This window comes from Labrus mixtus, chromosome 24, assembly GCF_963584025.1.
Source record: "Labrus mixtus chromosome 24, fLabMix1.1, whole genome shotgun sequence".
NCBI lineage: Eukaryota > Metazoa > Chordata > Actinopteri > Labriformes > Labridae > Labrus > Labrus mixtus.
In genome coordinates, this window is record NC_083635.1 from 5,957,932 (window position 1) to 5,978,729 (window position 20,798).

The window sequence follows — 20,798 nt, forward strand, 5'->3', positions numbered from 1 at the left end:
TAACCTATTTCCATTAAAGAGGTTCTGCTGCTGTCAGAGACGGCAGCCTCGATTATATTTTTAAAAGAAAAAGAAAAAACTGGTCGTCGACTTTATCCCCGATCCTGTCGAACTATCGCATCAAAGAGCGCGTTCAAGAAAACAAATTAAAATTACATGTAGCCTGCTTCTGCGGCTTACATGCAGAGTGGAGATATTAATAGGGAATATCACAGACACGCGCTGATTTTGGCAACGGGCATCAATATTTCATGAAATCCCTCGAATTTTGAAGAAGGCGCGCGTCTTAAGGCCGCCCTCTGAAAAAGACGAGAAGCCGAATCGTCAGCTGACAAGACACCAGATCAGACCCGCTTTTTGTCAGTTCAATCTGTACACTTTCTGCTTGTTTTGTCATTTCACAGGAAGGTGAACGGAGCCGAACATAGTAACGATTAAAACACTGAAACAGGAAGTGCAGTGTGTGTGTGTGTGTGCGCATGTCCCGCTGTTTCTCTACACCTCATGCTTCTGCTGCGCTATAAATTCAGTATGAATGTACAGAGACGTAATGACGACCGAGCTCAGTTACGGCGCACTCAAGATCCACAAGATCTCAGAAGGGGCAGGGGAGATGAGATCTTAACAAAGTTTAATCTCGAGATGATGTTTTCTTTCCAGAACTAATAATTCTGTATTTGAAACGGGTGAAAACATTGGAGAAAGTTGTCCCATGTGACCGAAATGTTTCTCTGATGCTTTTCTCTGCCGGGCCTCAGGACTGCAAATCAAGCTGTCGCTAACTTTTAGCTCGCCGTCTTCCGTTTTGACGCTGATGAAAAACTCTTGACTGAGTCAAACTTCCGACTTTTATTCAGCTGAGTTTGTAGCTTTACCCGTGAAGGCTGAACTCAAAGGACAGATGAAACATGAAACCCTTCATATACAACTGGTTAATCCAATTCTACTGACAAAACTCTTGAGTCGAGTGCAGCGTTAACTGTGTGTGTGCGTGTGTGTGTGTGTGTTGCCATCCCAGAGGTCAGCCAGACTGGTGCCTTGTTAATGAGATGGGGTCAAAGGGCAGGACTGACCATAATGGACCGATCATGACTCCTCACACACACAAAGAGAGACTTCAGCGTGTCTTAAAGTGTCTCCATCTTTATTGTTCTTTCTTTTTTTTTTTTTTTTTTATTTGCCCTCTGCATCGCTCTCCTCATTTCATCCTCTCTCTCTCTCTCTGTCCCTCCCTCCCTCTCTCTCGCTCCAGGGCACTATATTCACTGTTGCCTCTCTCTATGAGAAGCTGCTATTTAAAACACTTAGAAGTGATTTAGTGCCCACGGAGGCTATTCCATTAGCTGCTCTATGTATTTATCATGGCTCTCCCACTCTCGCCAGATTGCTAACTCTACAATTTTCTCTCCTTCCCCCTTCTTTCATTTTCTACTTCACTTTCTCTCTCACACACACACACACACACACACACACAGAATCCACCTCTGCAAATCTCTCTTCATCTCTCTTCTCTTCTCTTAAAGCTTTATTACCGACCAGTGTAGCGTGTCTTATTTATTGTAGGGTTTCTCCTCCCTGCTTTCCATCCCAGCGTTTTGATATGATTCAATATTTCTGAGACATTAGCACAAGAGGCATGAACCAACGAGACCTTCTAAGGCGTGTCGCGACAACATCGTGAGGATGAAGTCTTAATGAATCTCGTTAGCAATGAGCATAACAAAGTCAGACTGGAAGCATCAGGAAGAAGAGAAAGACAATCAGAAGACGAGGAGAAGTTTCTGTTCTGTAACTCTCATGTCTTAGTTTGGCAGCCTCTTGCCTTTTTCCCATTTTTAAGTATTTTTTACTCACTTTTTATTTCATTTTGAAGATTTTATTTTACATTTTACACGTCTTCTGTTTGCGTTTAGTGTCAAGCACAGCCACACAAACGCCTCAATGTTTTCTTGTTTTAAATAAGAAATGAATAAATTAGTAACTTGAGAATTACCTGAAGAGGAAGACGTCAAAATAGGGAGAGATAAGGGACTTTATTGTGGATTCTGCCATCGACACAACAGACTAACAATAACAAAATAAAATGATGCAATTAGTCGCTGGACAAATATAGCAGCAGGAAAACTGAAAAAATGATCCGACCGACCTTGTAGCTTAGTGAGAGAAAGTGTTTTGCAGTGTAGTGGTGTTGGCTCAGAGGCCTCCAGATGTTGTGAATAGTATATTTTATAACTGATAAATAAATAGACAGGATACAAGTGAAGTCCTCTCTTTCAAAATAAAGTTCATCTTTAAGTTTAAAAAGAGAAAAATAGTGAGAAGAGGACTGATCTTCTTATTTTCTTTCTGCTTAGTCGTCTAAAAAGTTTTAAAAAAAATTGTCCCAATTCAATCATTCTCATCAGTTCATCGTCTCTCCGCAGGATGGCCGCTTGGCCGTGAACGACCAGCTGATCGCAGTGAACGGCGAGTCGCTGCTCGGACGCTCCAACCACGCCGCCATGGAGACGCTGAGACGTTCCATGTCGTCGGAGGGGAACAACAGAGGAACCATCCAGCTGGTCGTGCTCCGAGCGCCCAGACAGGTATGACAGACACTTCATCTCATCACTCTTGTTCCATGATTTACTCGTACGATGAAGGTTAAATGACGCGCTGTCTGTTTGTGAAATCCACATTAAGAGAAGTGAGCGACATTTTGAGGTCATGGAAGCGCTCTAAAGTCTTTGAAAGTCTTGGTGGTTTCATATCATCGGATTTGAAGGATTTTAAAATTCTGCAGAAGTCCAATGACAGAATATTAAAATCTGTAAATGTCTCTAAATCTGTAAAAACAATGACTTTAACTCGTGCTGCATGTGGGGCAGTGGGATCCATTTTTTAGACTCCCTGGATTTGTTTTGATAAATATGGCGTCGTTAAACATTTAGGGAATACGTCTGCATTATGGAGCCGTCTGCAGAGTCGGATCTGTTCAAAGATTATTCAGAAGTATCTGGCAGAAACTGTGACGGCAAAATCAATGGAATGTCATTCTCTATCGGGATCCGTTCACGGAGGAACATAGTGTACGCCAGCTGACCTACATGTTTGCTGACAACATGAGACCATCGTGAGCCACTTCAGAATCTCAAAAAGACTGACACAATTTAGAGGAATACTGTCAGGGATTATGCTGATTTTTTTCCCCCAATATTCTGTATCCTGTGAATAGCAATCGTACCCTGTCAGTGGCAAATAACAAGCGAATTATTGTAAAAACTGCATGAAAAACAACCTATTTGAAGCTGCAAGCTTAAGAAATCTATTGAAGCAATTCAAAACAATTTGTATTTAACTCTTTGAATCTATAAATCTGTTATAATCAGAGTCATGTTTGAAATCCAGGACAGTTAAATAGTTGATATTTCTCCTCTTTCAGATTGGTAGTTCCAACCCTGCACCAAACTCGGCCACAAACGGACCCGCCTCCCACCGACCATACACCCCAACATCCTCTAACGATCAGGTACGGACGGGTGACGCCTCCTTTCAGCAGCAGCCGCCTCTCCCTCACCGCTCCTCCTCTCTCCTCCCCACGCTGAGGAGGCGAGCGTCAGAGCCGCTGCCTCACAGCCACAGGGAGCGTTACGCACAGAGGCCGGGGGAGGCGCACACCAGATACACGTATGGGTTCAACCAGACGGAGAGGGAGAGGGCGAGGGAGAGGCAGAGCGGCTACAGGTTTGGGTTTGTCCTGAGGGATGCTGAGTACAGTGATGATGAAGGCGGGTACGCAGAGGAAGAAAGGCCGGTTTCGGGGTACGAGTTTGGGTTCGTTTCTCACAGCAACACAATGAGCGGCTTCCACACACACACAGAGGGAAACTTGAACAGAGAGCGCTACGATCACAGACACACACATGGGCGCACGCGTAGTCGAACTCTTGTAGACATGCAGGGACGCACGACGCCCGACAACACGCGCATCGACGCGCACAGCCGCGGGTCCAGACACGCGCGCAGTCGCACGCTTGACACCATCCACACGCAGGACAGGCGTCGGAGTAACGTATACGCAGAAAACATCCGAGCGATGGCGGGGCAGATGTACGGAGACCCGCCCTCACACGGCAGGATACACTCGCCCAGTCCCAACAGGAACACACACAGATCTGTGGACAGATACTTAGACGCACACACGCACAACTACGCACACAACCGGGCGCTAACCAGACAGCATCACCTCCAGTTTTCAGGTGGACGATGACAACATCTGGGTTTATATATAGTATGAATTAAGCTGCAGACAAGAGCTTTTTAAATCATGAAATTAAACAAATCGGCATAAAATTATAAACTCGAAGAAACGCACGAGTTAAAATATGTGCAAAAAGGTAATTTATGCAATTATATTTTGGGTTTCATACTTTTTAAAAAACATATTTAGAGCATTATTTAGCTTGGAGGTAATTCCTACCACTCTATCTTAGATTGCATATCTGCAAAAAGTTTAAAATGAAATAATGAAGAAAATGTTCCTTTTTCCTCCTCTGCACCAAAAGCTCTAAGTGTTCATACAGAAAGTTTGAGTGATTGATAGAAAACAATTAATCGGGCTGAAAGCTTTTCCCTGCGCCACCATCACTAACTCACACCAAATGAACTTGTTAAAATATGACCCATAAACTAAAGTACTAAATTCTTCGCTGCCTTCCTTCTGTCACATTTGTTTGAACTCACTAATTAGCTGCAGCGCTGATTTCTCTCTGAATATCTCCTACAATCAACGCTGGCTTTTCTGTTTGTTTTTTTTACTCTTGTTTGTAAAATGTTTTGTATATCTTTCCCTTTTTTTAAATTTTCACGTGAATGTACACTTGCTTTTTCTGCCTCACCTGCACTGTTCCTCCTCTGTCGAATAAAAACTCATCTGAAGCCTCCTGCATGCCTGTCTCTGTTTCTCTGTTGGGTTTTTTCAGCAATCTGCCTCCCTCTTTGCTCCTCTCCCTTTTTTTTTTTTTTAATTCACTTATATTTGGGTTCCTGCTCCTTCTGTTTGGCCTCATTTTCTTGTTTCCCTTCTCTTTTTAACCTTTGCTATTCACACTAATCTAAAAAAAAAAAGAGAGAGAACACATTTAAAGGCACAGTTTGTAAATTCAGCCAAAGCAGCTCCCGCTCGCTTCCTTATACAGCGGTCTTTGACTTGACATCCGGTGTTCCCATGACAACGATAAACATATCGTGTGTGTCATGGTGGCTCTTTCATGGCGGCCGCCACGATAGACATGTCCTGTTGCAGCTATAAAATGAGGGATTTCTGTTGTTACTTTTTCAATTGAATGCATTTTGACATCATTTAAGAGCACCGGTTAGATTGTGCAGGTTTTTGAAAGACAGCTTTTCTTTAAGAATTTATTTCAGAGACAGGACAGTGGATAGAGTCAGAAATCGAGGAGGGCGAGAGAGAGTGGGGAGTGACATGCAGGACAGGAGCTGCAGGTCGGACTTGAACCCGGGCGGTCCGCCTGGAGGGCTGTAGCCTCCGAACATGCAGAGGCACGCACGCTGACCACTAGGCTACCCGCACTATGAAAGACATCATTTTCATAAATAATAAAAGTCTAAAATAGTGATCTAGTGACATCATCAAGTGAAACAGGAATAGAAGCATGAATAGCTGCCGGACCACAGAGCTTCACATGAAGTCTTTACAGCATGAAAACAAAACAAAACCTTTTTTTCTGCCTTCATTGAGACTGAGGACTAAATCAGGGCCCAGGTTTGAAAATTGTGACACATACAAATGATCACGTGATTAAAGGGTTAAAAATACATGACTGCATGGAACGTGTTAACCTTTGCTTATTTTGTACCTCCTCCTTTCTGTGTGTCTTTTTTTTTTTTTTTTTTTTTAAATCAGCTCGCATTAACATGCACAGACGCTCCTCTCTCTGCAGCTACGGCTTCTTTTAATCTCAGGTGCTGAAGGTGTGAGCAAAATTAGAATCAATCGCAAAGTCACGCAAGGACTCGTGTTCGACAAAAGCCCGAAAAGCGGCGCGAGTGTCTGGGTGAACTGACTGATGAAGACATCAAACGTGACAGATGGTTAAAAAAAAAAAAAAAAAAACAAGTTAGTTAAAGCTGTGTGTTCAGTTCAATGACGGACCGTGACTGACACTGAGCTGATGCTTAGTCATAGTTTGTGTGTGTGTGTGTGTGTGTGTGTGTGTGTGTGTGTGTGTGTGTGTGTGTGTGTGTGTGTGTGTGTGTGTGTGTGTGTGTGTGTGTGTGTGTGTGTGTGTGTGTGTGTGTGTGTGTGTGTGTGTGTGTGTGTGTGTGTGTGTGTGTGTGTGTGTGTGTGTGTGTGTGTGTGTGTGTGTGTGTGTGTGTGTGTGTGTGTGTGTGTGTCACTATCATTGACCTGCCCTTTGTGGCATTTACATCTCATCTCTGCTGTATTCCCTTTAGTGTGTGTGTGTGTGTGTGTGTGTGTGTGTGTGTGTGTGTGTGTGTGTGTGTGTGTGTGTGTGTTTTAGGTATCCAAGCCTGCAGATAAATCCTATCAAAGCGAGTTCAAAGTTCACTTCATATCTGCATAGTCTCCTTCTGTCATCACCAACCAGACAGAGCCGCAGGGCAGCTTAATAAAGCTCCCCGAGCCCCCTCATAGACCGCCACACTATGCAAACCTATTTGGCGTATTTTACAGTCGGTCAAGTTCAACCCACAATGCACTGCTCCTTGGTTCTCTTCCCTTGTTTGGTTGGCATCGCGTTCTCACCTACAGCGATCAAACTCTGCCGTGCTGGAATGGAACGGAGACCCCCCCCCCCCCCCCCCCATTTTCAAGCAGACCAGAGTCCGGTTCTTTGGTCCACACCAGAGCTCAGAGTTCACACCGTTTTAAAACCGACTTAACATCTCAGCTACCACCATTAACTTTTGTTTTTGACATTATTCACGCTGAATATCTACATGTTGGCCTCCACATTGGGAGCATCACAGCCCGTCATGTTTACTCATATTCAGCCTCACGGAGCTGCAAACAAGGCTGTAGATTAAAAAAACTTCTAGAAGGTTTGGTAACGCTTTATCTGACGATTAGCAATGGGTGCATCTGAATCCTGCTTTGAGTATTTGTTGTTGTTCACAGGGATTAGCATCTGGACTGGGAACATTTCCATCAAATCAACCAGTTGGATTTGGTTTTCTAGCAAAGGCGAAGCAGCCAATTGTGATTTGATCCCACATGTGTGATGGAGAGTCACATTTTAATTCCAACAAACGTTGATGACAATTTTTTTTTAAAAATGTCAGAAGGAGATTGGATGACAACAGCTTGTGCTCTTTTTGTCGTCCTCCCTCTTGTTCTCACTCGGCCGTACTGGAAGATTTTGGACTTTCAAATATGTAATAAAACAAAAGCTCGCTTCCTATAAAACATATTTACTTTAGTGTCTACAGCTTTCCTCCAGGTCGGACAAACAGACCAACAGGTCACAGACAAACCAGTAAGGCTCCGAACACAGTGTAGAAAATATTTTCTCTCCTTCCTTCCTGAGCCGTGCGATATGTGGGTGCGTTTGGCGTTTGGGTGACACAGAAAGGGTGAGGCAATACTAAGCCTCTCAGCAGCCTATTGTATGCAGCTGTAGGTTGGGGGCTGGCTGATAGATGGATCCCCCCCCCCCCCCTCCCTCCCTGTTTACTTATTGTTGTGGGATTAAGATATCTGACTGCCTGTCTGCCAGGCTGCTTGAGAAGCCCGAGGCAGAGTCGTCGGTTTGTGCAGGATGGAGGGATGGATGAAGGGCGGATGGAGGGATGTGATGTGATTTATACGTCTTGCACATAAATCAGAAGAGCTGTCAGAAGTTTGCGCGCACAGGCATACGCTGCGCACACATGAGCTGCGAGTGATTGACAGCTACGATGTGGAGACGTATTAACATGTATGGTAGGTGCTAATGATACCCCGGGGACTCCATGACATTGTGAGCACACCCCGCCCAGAGCTTTGATATGACGGAGATATTAAAACACCTTTCATTGTTGTACAGAGGATTATTATTTGTGTGTGTGTGTGACAGCTGTAGCTCCCGTCTCTTTGACCACGCTGAAGAAGCTCCTTTCATCCTCCACCAGCACTTCCAGTCCCTATCTCCATCAGCTGGGTGGGGGTCCTTTGTAGTGCTGGACGGCCGGTCGATAACATGCCAGTCAGTGCTTTCAGGATTATCTTAATTACCGTGTTTCCATTTGTGCACATGAAGAGAATCGCCATGTTTTCTGAAGTGACAGAGCGTTGAATGGACCGTACATGTTTGTTATTTTGGTGGAGTTTATAAAATGATCAGCTTGATTTATGGCAAAAATATGATTTGTGATATGACATCATCAGTCTTAAATTCTGCTTTTTAAAACAGACACAGAATCTCCACAGTTCAATCCCTCTCTCTTTGTCTCTCTCTCTCTCCCCTCGTCTGTCTGTCTGTCTGTCTGTCTCTCTCCCCTCGTCTGTCTGTTTCTCTCTCTCTCTCCCCTCGTCTGTCTCTCTCTCTCTCTCCCCTCGTCTGTCTCTCTCTCTCTCCCCCTCGTCTGTCTGTTTCTCTCTCTCTCTCTCTCCCCTCGTCTGTCTGTCTCTCTCTCTCTCCCCTCATCTGTCTCTCTCTCTCTCTCCCCTCGTCTGTCTCTCTCTCTCTCCCCTCGTCTGTCTGTTTCTCTCTCTCTCTCCCCTCGTCTGTCTGTCTCTCTCTCTCTCTCTCTCCCCTCATCTGTCTGTCTGTCTCTCTCTCTCTCTCCCCACGTCTGTCTGTCTGTCTCTCTCTCTCTCCCCTCGTCTATCTGTCTGTCTCTCTCTCTCCCCTCGTCTGTCTCTCCCTCTCTCTCTCTCCCCTCGTCTGTCTGTCTGTCTCTCTCTCTCCTCGTCTGTCTGTCTGTCTGTCTGTCTCTCTCCCCTCGTCTGTCTGTCTGTCTGTCTGTCTCTCTCTCTCTCCCCTCGTCTATCTGTCTGTCTCTCTCTCTCTCTCTCTCCCCTTGTCTGTCTGTCTGTCTCTCTCTCTCTCTCTCTCTCCCCTCGTCTGTCTGTCTGTCTCTCTCTCTCTCTCCCCTCATCTGTCTGTCTGTCTCTCTCTCTCCCCTCATCTGTCTGTCTCTCTCTCTCTCTCCCCTCGTCTGTCTGTCTCTCTCTCTCTCTCTCCCCTCATCTGTCTGTCTGTCTCTCTCTCTCCCCTCATCTGTCTGTCTCTCTCTCTCTCTCTCCCCTCGTCTGTCTCTCCCTCTCTCTCTCCCCTCGTCTGTCTGTCTCTCTCTCTCTCTCTCCCCTCGTCTGTCTCTCCCTCTCTCTCTCCCCTCGTCTGTCTCTCCCTCTCTCTCTCCCCTCGTCTGTCTGTCTGTCTGTCTGTCTGTCTGTCTGTCTCTCTCCCCTTGTCTGTCTGTCTCTCTCTCCCCTCATCATGTCTCAATCTGTCTCTCTCTCCCTCCCCTTGTCTTCTGTCTCTCTCTCTCTCTCTCCCCTCGTCGTCGTGTCTCTCTCTCCGTCTCTCGCCTCTTGCTCTCTCTTTTTACATCAGGTATTTACTTCCTATACAAAGTTATAATACATCACAATAAAGCACACATTCACATTCATTTCTTTGATTTCTCTTTATTCTCGATCTTTGGCCTTTTTATTAATTCTACATGTAAATGAACGCACTCCCTGTCCAACTGAAAGAGCGAACATACATACAGGATACAAACGTCATCCCCCCTACCCGCCCTCTCGCTCGTTGTCCTGAATGTTACCTGCGGCGACTTCACACAGAAAGTGTACGGGGGCGGCTCGGAAATCTTCAGTAGTTTTGTACATGTGTGAAAACAGTGTGTCGTCAGCGTGTACATGCATGAACGTGTGAACGTGACACGTAGTGTGAAATCTCTTCCAGTGGTCAGAAGACTAGAAAAGTGCCATCTGAGAATATTCAGCAGTCATCACTACGAGCAGTTTTCTCTGTTTTCAGCCTCACCGATAAGCAAAAGAAACTGTTTCTGCCTGAGTTGCTGACAAATTTCTCTCCCAATAACGATCAACCTGCCGTCTTTGCGAGATGTTGTTCATCGCCCTCGCTGTCTGCACGTCGAGTAAAATCCCTCCGAGGATTGTTCTAAATCTGCTCCTCTCTGTTCTCACGTCACCATCTGAGGAGAATCCTAATTGATTGGTTGCAAATTTGACTCTGCGACGACAAAACTGATGTTAAATTCTGTAAATCCTGCTTGTTTAGTCGAGTCGATGTGTGTTTGAATAAAGTGCGAGCGCTCCTCCGGCAAGACGTGTCGAGATTTACCTTGAAAGCTGATCTTTCTGTGGCAGAAGCGCGATAGAATAAAGGACGGATAGCGACTCTCTTGATCCTCGCTGAAGAGAAGGACGTTTTTTAAGACCTGACCTGATGAGGGGTTAAAAAGGCTTGTGTGAAAGCTGTCAATCAAACCCGTATGCAGACTCAGCAACTTCTCCGTGTCCTCCTAAAAGGTGAAGTTTGTTTAGCGCTGTCGATCCATTAAAGAAAGGAATCTATTTAACTTCAGGCTTTATTAGAATCGCACATGTTAATAACATGAGGAGGAAGACATCACAGTTACTACACAACCCTGTTTCCACATTTTAAATGAAGATAATATGTTTTGATAGATTGGGTGGGCCCGTTGCCAAAAACCAAATCTGGACATCAGAACATATTAGCTGTGATGAGTGCAGCAACACGTTACCATGACGCTATTCCTCTTCACACTGTAAAAGTTCAACCTGCTGTCAAAGCGCTGACCAAGTTCTTTTCAACCTTTGGGTTACCGAGAACCGCCCAAACAGACAAAAGGTACCAATTTAATGTCTAAAATATTCTCACAGGTTACAGCAGAGATTCCACCAAACCCTTAAATCTAAGTCGATTAAATTCAGTTTGGAGTCCAATCGAAGGTGGGATGAAGGTCTCCCTCTTCTTCTCTTATGCAGACCTTAGTTCTGCAGCATCGGCCATTACAGCCGTCAACAGGTCAAGTCGAGTTCAGGCCACAACTTCTCCTTCAATTGAAGTTTTTTGATTGATCTCTCAGTGTTTCAGAAAGACCCTCAAAGAACCCCCGATTTAACCAGGAAAAGGGGTTTTGAGTACATCAGCCCTTCAGAAAGCAGCAGAAGGCACATGTGTGTTAAACAACGTAAATAGAGAGGACGTTAACCCGATCCTTCTGGGGGATAAAAGAAATGTCTCTAATCTTCTGGTTTTTTGTTGGAGCTTTAATTTTTCATAAATGAGATTTGGCTTGGCTTTGGATTTGACTTGGATTGGGTCCAGAGCTTTAAAATCTCTTTCTTCGTCGACAGGAGCCTTGGGGCTACAACGCCTACCAGGGACCCCCAGGACCCTCCAGACCCCCGACAGCAGCAGAGCTCGCCGCGAACGGCCCGAGTCCCACTCCGCCGCCGAGCATCAACTACGCGTACGGAGACGCAGGAAGTGGTGAGCAAACACTTGACGGAGAAAAAAAAAAAAAAAAAAAAAATCACTCCGTGCACAAAATATTTGTCCATTTGAACTGTGGGATAGTCAACATGACGGCTCGGAGTGTTTGTGTACCTGCCTTATCTGCGCCTGAGTGTGTGCACACAGTTTGTTTGTCAGCCTGTGTGTGTGTGTGTGTGTGTGTCCATACATGTGTGTTCACCATGACACTCAGCCAACACTCATGACATTGTCAGAACACTCCACTCAAAGCGTCTCTACAGCTCGCCGTTACAAACTCTGTCTGTATACCTCGTCTCACTCTCACCCCTGCATATTTATAGCAGCTAGAAAGGGAAGTCATTAAATGTGTTTTTTTTTTTTTTTTTTATATCCGAACGCGGCACTTTCTTTTTCATGTGCTAAAGATCTGACCTTGGAATCATTACGCTGATGAAACAGCTTCTAAGTGGGCCAGATTTGCATACAGGGTATTGTGCTGCACGCCGTGTTAAGGAGAAGAAAAAAAAGACGAACAAACTGCTTTAAATTCATCCTTTATCTCTCTCTCTCTCTCTCTCTCTCTCTCTCCTCCCTCACCCACTGGGATACAGGGATGCTTGTCTTTCTTCCTCAGACTCTGTCAGCTCTCCATCAGGCTGCAGCAGCCGTACAGTAACAGTCATTTAAACGGGGGAGGGGAGGGGGGGGGGGGGATTTAAACACAAAGGCTTTACAGTGGGGAAATGATGCGCTCCCGAGGTTTACTCTTTATGGAAATGTTGCAGGAAGTTGTGAGGAAGTTAAAATGAGGCTTTTGTATGGAAATGATTATTTGTGTGTGTGGGGGATTTGTTTGGATGTGCATTGTGTATTGTGTGTTTGGATATGTGTGTGTGTGTGTGTGTGTGTGTGTGTGCGCGGTTTCTCTGCACAGTTTTCTTTCTAAATGTTTGACCTCGCTCAGCTCTCTGTTGACAGAACTCGTCCTCATGTGAGCGTTTTTTAAACATCCTGTTATTGCAGAGTTTGTCCCGACGACAACGAGCTGATAATGTTTATATTCAGAAAACAGGATATATATTCAGCATAGGATGAAAATGTGTATTTAACTTGCATCGCCTCTGTCGACAGTTATAGTGAATTTTCAGCTATATTTTTAGCCTTCATTTGGATAGGACAGTGGATAAAGGAGAAAATCAGAGAGAGAGAGAGAGAGAGAGTGGGGGATGACAGTGACACAGGTCGGACTAAAACCTGGGCTGCCTGCCTGGAGGACTATAGTCTCTGTACACAGGGTGCGCCCCAGCACCTTTCCTTTGAACATTGTCACTGTCAAGAGCAAGCTTTTTGAAGCTTTGAGTTTGATATTTAGGATGCTACACACTGTTTCACTAAATCACCATCATAGATTTATTTGAAGCCTTCTTAAATAACCCAACCCTTTAGCTTTTCCCCACAATGTCCCATCATAGAGCTCTGTGCGATTCTTGTTCCATGCAAACATCTGAGTCTGTGGGATGCTCAAGAGTCCCACTTTCAGGACCCGGTGCACGACTACGCTCCTCAGATTGGAGGCTGCATCTAATTCTTTTACGCTGTCTCTGAATCTCACTCAACGAACAAGAAAACAATCACCTTAATCTGTTTTTCCAAGTTGGCTTTGTTTTCCAAATCAATAGTTTTCTGTTGTGTGAATGTGTGTTTTTTTTTTTTTCTTTTCTTCAGCTGGGTATCCCGCTGCGACCACCAACGGCGGCTACAGTCACTACGGCAACGATGATGAGGAGCTGGAGCAGAGCTTCCCTCCGCCTCCCTCCCCAGGCACCGTGGAGGAAATGAATAGAGACTTTCCAAGAACTCCCCCACAGCACAGGTACCCCCCCCCCCCTCCCCCTCATAACATATACACATACACACACAGCTAAGAAACTCCACACAGAGTTATTGTTCTCTAATGCCACTTAATATGAGCCGCTGTGTTATGAGATAAAGCAGAGCCATTACAGTAAATATTACAATACATTATTTAGACTATATACGCTCTAATTGCTGCGGCCTATTTGCATTATGCATAAGTAATTACGGTGATAGCATTATGGAGTCAGTTCTTTCAGAGTTCCCAGGCTCATAAAGAGCTCTGATTCTGAGTTATTATCCCGCCGGTCAGCGGGCGGCCACAGCAGAGACACTTCATGTACGCTTCATTAGAACATTTACCTTTCAATAAAACACCATGTCCATCAAGCTTTTTTAAAAAAGTTTTCCTTAAATACATCGATTACCTTTAGGACTCTTGTTTTTTTTTTTTTTAAAGATGTGAACAAAACATGAATTAAAAAAAAAAAATGAAGCCTCATCTTTGATTTACGGGGGAAGAAATGCCAAAATGTTGTGAAATTCAGCAATTAATATGTTTTTGCATAACGGCAGCTGTTAAAGCCTGGCACACTGTAAAAAACCTTTTTCTAAAAAATTGCATTTTACACAAAACAATCAATAAAACAGGCAGCACTCAGTGAAGCACTTCTGTGATTATTTCTCTTTTTTATGACACTGTTCAAATGCTTAACTCAGTCCTATCACCTTCTTGTAGCTACCATCCTGTCGCCCTCTTTCACCTCGTCTATGTCTTTTCTGAGTTTCTCTCTTAACTGAACCAGGTTGGTATTTGTGTTTACAGTAATGTACAGTCATGTGGTCAGAATCAAAGAATCTGGCATCACTATAATTGTTTCCTTGTAGGTTTAACGGAGACAAAACAAGCCTTTGTTTTACCGAGTTACGCCATCTGGAGTGGAGGAAATTAAATGATGTGTTGTCTGTGGGTGATTTTCAAATTGAGATTTTCTTGTTCGGGTGATGCAACCAACAAGTCAGGAAGGAGCCGTTCTGTTCTTGACTGCACAAAAAGGAGCTGTTGATCGTTGCCTGACTGATTGACACAAAGTAATCCTGACTTTGTTTTTTGATCGTTTGCAGCGAGTTCCAGAAGCCGCAGCACACGAGCACGGCTTTCTATTCAGAGAGGGACAATGTGCCGCGCAACAGGGCGTCCAAGAGCATGGACCTGGGTGAGTGCACACGCACACGCGCACACACACACACACACACACACACACACACACACACACACACACACACACACACACACACACACACACACACACACTCTCCTTCAGGAATGAAAGAAGCTGTTGTCTCCTCCAGTAGAAAAACGTTAAACCCCACATTGTTGTCTCAGCCATCACAAAAACAGCCAACATACGTGTCTAATCATGGACCTAGACTACACACATACACACACACACACACACACACACACACACACACACACACACACAGATACACAGCAGTGATCACATGCCTCTTATCAGGACATTTCTGTGTTGTGATATGTAGCCCCCCTCCTATTATCCCCGGCCCTGAGGGGATACGACCTCCTGAACTCATAAACCCAGGGGCTTTCCGAGCAACTGCATGAACACTCTGTGTGTGAGTGTGTGAGTGTGTGTGTGTGTGTGTGTGTGTGTGTGTGTGTGTGTGTGTGTGTGTGTGTGTGTGTCTGCTCGAATGAAAGGCATGAGGTTTCCAATCTCACTGCTTGCTGTGTGTGTGTGGGAGCCAAGAAAGAAAGGGCCTATTTCCTCGAAATTAACCCGAGCCGACCTTTTTCTGTCTCTCTCAAATCTTTCTTTATCTTTTATTTTAGATTTTTCTGATATTGTTCTCAATTTTGTTCCCATTTTTCCGTCCTTTTCCTCCCGTTTTTTTTTTTTGTTTGTTTTTTTACGTTTTAGCATTTCCTCCACCTTTTTTTTCCCCAACAAAAGCTGTTGAGTTAACCGCTCTCCCCTCTCTTCTCTCCGCCTCTCTTTCTTCTCCGCCTCTCTGTGTGATTTCCAATCGCAGGTTCATTATGTTCAGAGTATTGGCTTTCCTCCTGAAGCACACGCCGCTGCCACCCAAGCTGATTGGCTTTCATTACGGACAAGGGTGGTCTGCGGACACAAACACACACACACACACACACACACACACACACACACACACACACACACACACACACACACCCGCTCTCTCTCTCTCTCGGCTGATTCCCACTGAGGAGCCACTCCAATACCCAGCGTTATCTGTCCTCCCCTCTCTGGCTTCTATCTCCATCTCTGGCCCTCGCCTGTTTCAATCTGTTCCCGTGTTATCTCTCTGCTTCCATTCATCCCTTCCTTCTGTAAAAGCTGAGAAAAGGTAGTTAGCAGAGCTGTGTAAACATGGCAAGACCTCAGATACGACCAAAGGCTTCTTTTTTTTTTCCCCCCCCCTCCGGAGAGCCTCGACGTGTCTGTACGCTCACACGTAGCTGAGCTTTAGCCGCATCACTCCAGACAGGTTAGCTTTTATTAAACAGCACTTGACAGGAAGAGGTGAGCTTCTTTTATTGACCCGGAACGCCTCGGCAAATAGTCTGTTGACTCAGAGATCCCACTCAGGCACAGAAATCCTCTCTCACACACACACACACACACACACACACACACACACACACACACTGTCTGCCTGCACTCACATGAATAAAGTCAGCGACACTATAGCTGCGCTTAACTTTCACCAAAGCGAAGAAAAAGGGGTTTGATGCAAAGAATCCAAGAAGTCACACAAGAAAGAAAAGTTTCTGCTCTCATTTGTATTCTCCTGCAACTGGAAGGTAACTTTAACGAAAAGCAAAAAAAAAACAAAAAAAAAACACTCGAGCACAGATACATAGACGACTTATTCAGCTGAGCCTTCCAGTCTCAGCAGGAACATCGTTTCCATTGAAAAAGCAATAATGGAAACTAATGCCTTTAGGCTAAAAAGCAGTGGTCTGCTTTGGAAAATGTTGGTATTGGATTGATTTTGAGGAGCTTTAAGTGCATTAAAAACATCAGACCTTTTAGGAGGCTGTGTGCTACACTTTGCAGTCATGTTTATTTTTAATGTACAATGATGCAGGTTCAGTAGAAACACAAAGTCATTTGACTATTTATCTGATTCTGACTCCACATAAGTGCAGCCATCGACCGCACGCACGACTAGAAGCAAAGCAGGACGTCAGCGCTTTATACGCATTGGAGGTAGCCGCTTGGTTGTACCATACTTCCAAAGTTTGGGGTGAAAACAGGTATTTTTCAGAGCTCTACTCTCCAGTAATGAGGCACACACATATTTATGACAATGTATCTTTCCTCCACAGAAAAGGAAGCCTTCCTTTTCGTTATCCACCAGGGTCACATCGCCTGGAAAAACTATTTCCCAAACTTTGAAAGTATTGGATTTTTTATTTTATCTGGCCCTTGAGCACGACAGCGTTCCGTCTGCGTCTTTGTTGTGGCGGCCGCAGATGTTTCTATGAAGCAGCCTCTTTTTTTTTTGATTTCAGCTTTACTCCCACTGATTGTGTTTTTCTTTCCAACCTCTGTGGGTTTTTTTTTTTTTTTTTTTTTGTCACGCCCTATCACCTTGCATCTCTCTCTCCCGGCTCCCCCTCCCTCCTCTTCATCACTTTTTCACTCTCCTCTCCTCCGATATTCTCCCGTCCTCTCATTTTCTCTCCTCCTCGCCCATCTGTCCGCCGGGAAAATTGACCTCATAAAAAATGAAAAGGATTATTTAAGAGAAATAGCAGCGTAATGAAAACCCATTATTGTATCCCATGGTGCACCGCCTGTGGAGTCTGCTGCAGTCCTGTTTAGTTAGATTAGGTGCCGGTGGGTGGGGTGTTGTTTTTTTCCCGCTCCCTTTATTATTTCTCTCATTGTCTCACCTCTATCTGTTGTGTTTTTTTTTTTTCTCCCTCGCAATCTTCGGTTTCTCGTATTTCGGCTTCTTTTTCATTTCCTCTCTCCGTCTGTCTCATTTTGTCCTCCTGCGTCTGATCCTCCAGCAGGGACTCGTTTACACCACGTGCCAGCACCAGAGGAAACCTTTCGAACAGTTTACTGCTTTGTGATTCAGTATGTCCGCCATGTAAAACAAGCCCCAACTCGCCACATAACTGAGGAGGGTCAGTGGCTCTGTGATCCAGAAAACGACGATCTCGTCACCTTTCAGGCTTCACTGATAAACTCAGAAACAGATATAGTCTGTTCATTTCTCTACAGATGTGTTCATAAAGGTTTGTCATAAAGGTTTTGTAGTTTTAGACTTTAAACTACAACAGCTTTAGACTGCTAAACGCTACGAGATGGTCGTAGTTTAGGTGTGTTTAAGCACCAAGATGGCACCAAGAGGTTCAGAGAAAACATTGTGGTTTGGGCAAAGATGAGGGCTAACTCACCAGCTGTAGTTTCCTGACTAACGTGTAGTTTTCTGGGAGTTTGTTCCAGATATACAGAGCGTTAGAAACTGACTCTGGGGACAGAGAGCAGATGTCACTCGTGTATTTTGGCCCTAAACCATTTAGTCAGTGTTTTAAAATCTATTCTCTGGCAGACTGGGAGCCAGTGTGAAGACCTCAGAACTGCTCTGATGTGATCCACGTTCTCGGTCTTGGTGACAAATGTGGGTTAAGAAACGTAAAAGCAAAGTTGACATCCTCATCACAGAAAAGGAACCCCAGACTCCTGGAAAGTTACTAGTTTGACCCCTCCAGCTAACATTAGCGCCCTCCTCTGACCTCAAGGTAACATTGAATAAATCAGCTAGAAGACAGAATGACTTTATTTTGAGGCGTTTGGGTAACACTGACCCAGCTCCTGGATTTGCGAGTTGGGAGTGAGAACAGGCCCGAGTGTTTTTTCTTCCGACTTCTTTCCAACATGTCTTCTGTGTGCTTTTGTGTTCTAGTGGCCGATGAGAGCAACATGGGATCACTGGATGGGCCGAGGAACGGTGAGTGTCACACACGACCAGAGACTCGACTTAGTGCTCGACATCTCTCCTCTTCTTCTCTTCTCGTCTCACTCAGCGTGACGCTCAAAAAAAAAAAAAAAAAAAATCTTTCCACACACAGAGATAAATGAACCTGCTCTGTGCAGATTCTCATTTTCTCTTCTTCCTTCTAATCTATTCTCCAACATTTATTTATTCCTCTTCCTCCCTCCTCCTTCGGCTCCCCGGCTGACAAAGTTGAGTTGTGAAGCACTTAGTGTCTGAGCTCCGGCTGCTTTATAGTCGTGCAGGTCAGCAGGCACACAGTGCTCAATCCTCACCCAGCTGACAGCAGCCGCATTGCATTACAATGACTCGTGAATGGGTTATTCCTCTGCACTCGGCTCAGCCCGGTTTTATTTGACAAAAGTCTGTTTTACTGTTCTCTATTACTGAGTGAGATTTCACACTAGTGGTTCAAACAGCAATACATCTTCTTTACATTCAAGAATCTGAGCTTTGAAACGCAGAAACAACTGTGAACCCCCGACTAAAGCCTCTTTTAGACGTGAACAGTTACAATAAATCTTATTGCAGTTTAAATTAAAGTCCTGCAGTGCAATCTGACCCACTCCAAACTACTGACATTGCCATGCAGCACACGAGGGCAGACAGGGCTGCAGAGTTCCTCCACTGAGACCGATGTAACCGCTGCAGGATTGTGTCAGAAGCGCGGAGTCTGCGTTGGGTCGGGTCTGCGCATCTGGAGTGTGAATGTAAATCATTCAGAGAGCACGTCAGAGAGCATGCTCGTGTGACCACCAGCAGCTGCAGGAGTCATGGGTTGAACAGCAGAGGAGGTACATTACATAGTATTTACAATAGAACAAACAGTTCTAATGTAAGGAGACAGGCTGGGCTTCTCTTTCTGCACACACACACACACACACACACACACACACACACACACACACTCACACGTACAACGATCTCTTAAATCCACCTGAAACAGCCAACTGAGCCTGTTGCCGCTGGAATACAAATGTCCATCACACCGGTTGCTGACCTCAAATCCCCCACACTCAGCATTCCCACAAGTGTCTCTCCTCCTCATCCTCTTTCTCCTCCTCCTCCTCCTGCTGATGATTTTCCTGGAATTTCTGATCAGCCCCTGTAACTCTCTACGGCCCATGACAAATGAAGCGATCCATTTCTCCACTGTGCTGCAGCAGTCCCCTTCTTCTTCTTCTTCTTCTTCTTCGGTCTCTCTTTTTTCATCTCCTCTCCTGTTGACGTCTCGGCTAATGCGTATTGACAGGGCTTTTGCGTGTTTTTCATTTTTGCTGACGCAGTGTATTTGCAGCGCTTCCTGCACGCACACACACACACACACACACACACACACACACACACACACACTCCCCTCCTAAATGGCCTCAGTGTTTCTTTATGGGCTTTGACATATTTCATTAGGCGGATGGTCTTAAGAGGGCCTGCCTGGCTTCTTTAATCTGGCTAAAACCCTTTTTCTCTCTGGCTAGAGCTGCTCTCTCTCTCTCTCTCTCTCTCTCTCTCTCTCTCTCCCCGCCCTTTCTCTCCGTCACTTACTCTCCCTCTCTCTACACTCCAGTCTCCATCTTCAATAGAGCTTTTAGTTTTTTTTCCCCCTCTTCTCGCTTTCATCTTCTCTACCACTCTTCCCAATCGTTTCTGTCTTGATTATTCTCCGTCTCCCGCTCTTTGTCGCCAGGCTCATCCCCATTTTTAGCATCCTCTCAATCCCCAAACCGCCATCTCTCTTTCTTCTCTTCTCTCTTTTTGATCACTTTTTATTCTCTCTTTTTCCTTTTTGTTCACTCTCTCTCCCTCTCTTTTCCTCTTCTTTTTTTCCCCCCTCTCTCCATCCTCTGCAGCTGTATCTGTTCCAGCTTTGTGTGATTATGGTGAACGTGTTCCAAGCCTCGGAGTTTCCTCTCCCCAAGTCAGACCCGACCCAGCCTCTGCAAGACTCTTTCTAAAAGTGCAGTGCCTCCTTGTGTGTGAACACCCCGCAGACAGCCAGAAGAGTAATGGAGAGATACCCCTTCATTCATCCCTCCATTTCTCTCCCTTAGAGTCTAACATCTCCCCTGGCAGAAGGCTGCCCTCTCGACAGCACACCTGGGAGCTCATCCAGCACACACACACACACACACTTCTGCTGCAGTACCGCAGGCTCATGCACATTCTTTAACGCTCGCTGTGTTTGTCAGCAGTCATTTTCATACTGTTGTAGGCGCTAACCCCCGGCTAACAGCTAACCCTGCAGCATCACTCTGTGCACCCATTAGCTGACGCTGTTTCTTCTCTGCACAATAAGCTTTCAATCCAGCAGGCGCCCCGCCAGCGCTGAAGCTTCTGCTTTGTTTTCACACTCTTTGTCTGGGTGCTGCGTAACTCTGCCTCTCGCTGTCATTCGCTCACCCTCCCTCTCTC

General features: G+C 45.2%; 1 protein-coding gene across 2 annotated transcripts in view; it reads left to right on the forward strand.

The window, feature by feature from the left end:
* pard3ba (par-3 family cell polarity regulator beta a) overlaps positions 1-20,798 on the forward strand; it is a 156,996-nt gene that overhangs the window by 65,833 nt on the left and 70,365 nt on the right. For both annotated transcript variants that reach the window (XM_061032381.1, XM_061032382.1), the window contains 6 exons: positions 2,424-2,585; positions 3,422-3,508; positions 11,357-11,492; positions 13,203-13,350; positions 14,457-14,548; positions 18,300-18,344. In XM_061032381.1, the coding sequence (XP_060888364.1) occupies positions 2,424-2,585; positions 3,422-3,508; positions 11,357-11,492; positions 13,203-13,350; positions 14,457-14,548; positions 18,300-18,344 (670 nt within the window). The remainder of the gene's footprint in view (positions 1-2,423; positions 2,586-3,421; positions 3,509-11,356; positions 11,493-13,202; positions 13,351-14,456; positions 14,549-18,299; positions 18,345-20,798) is intronic.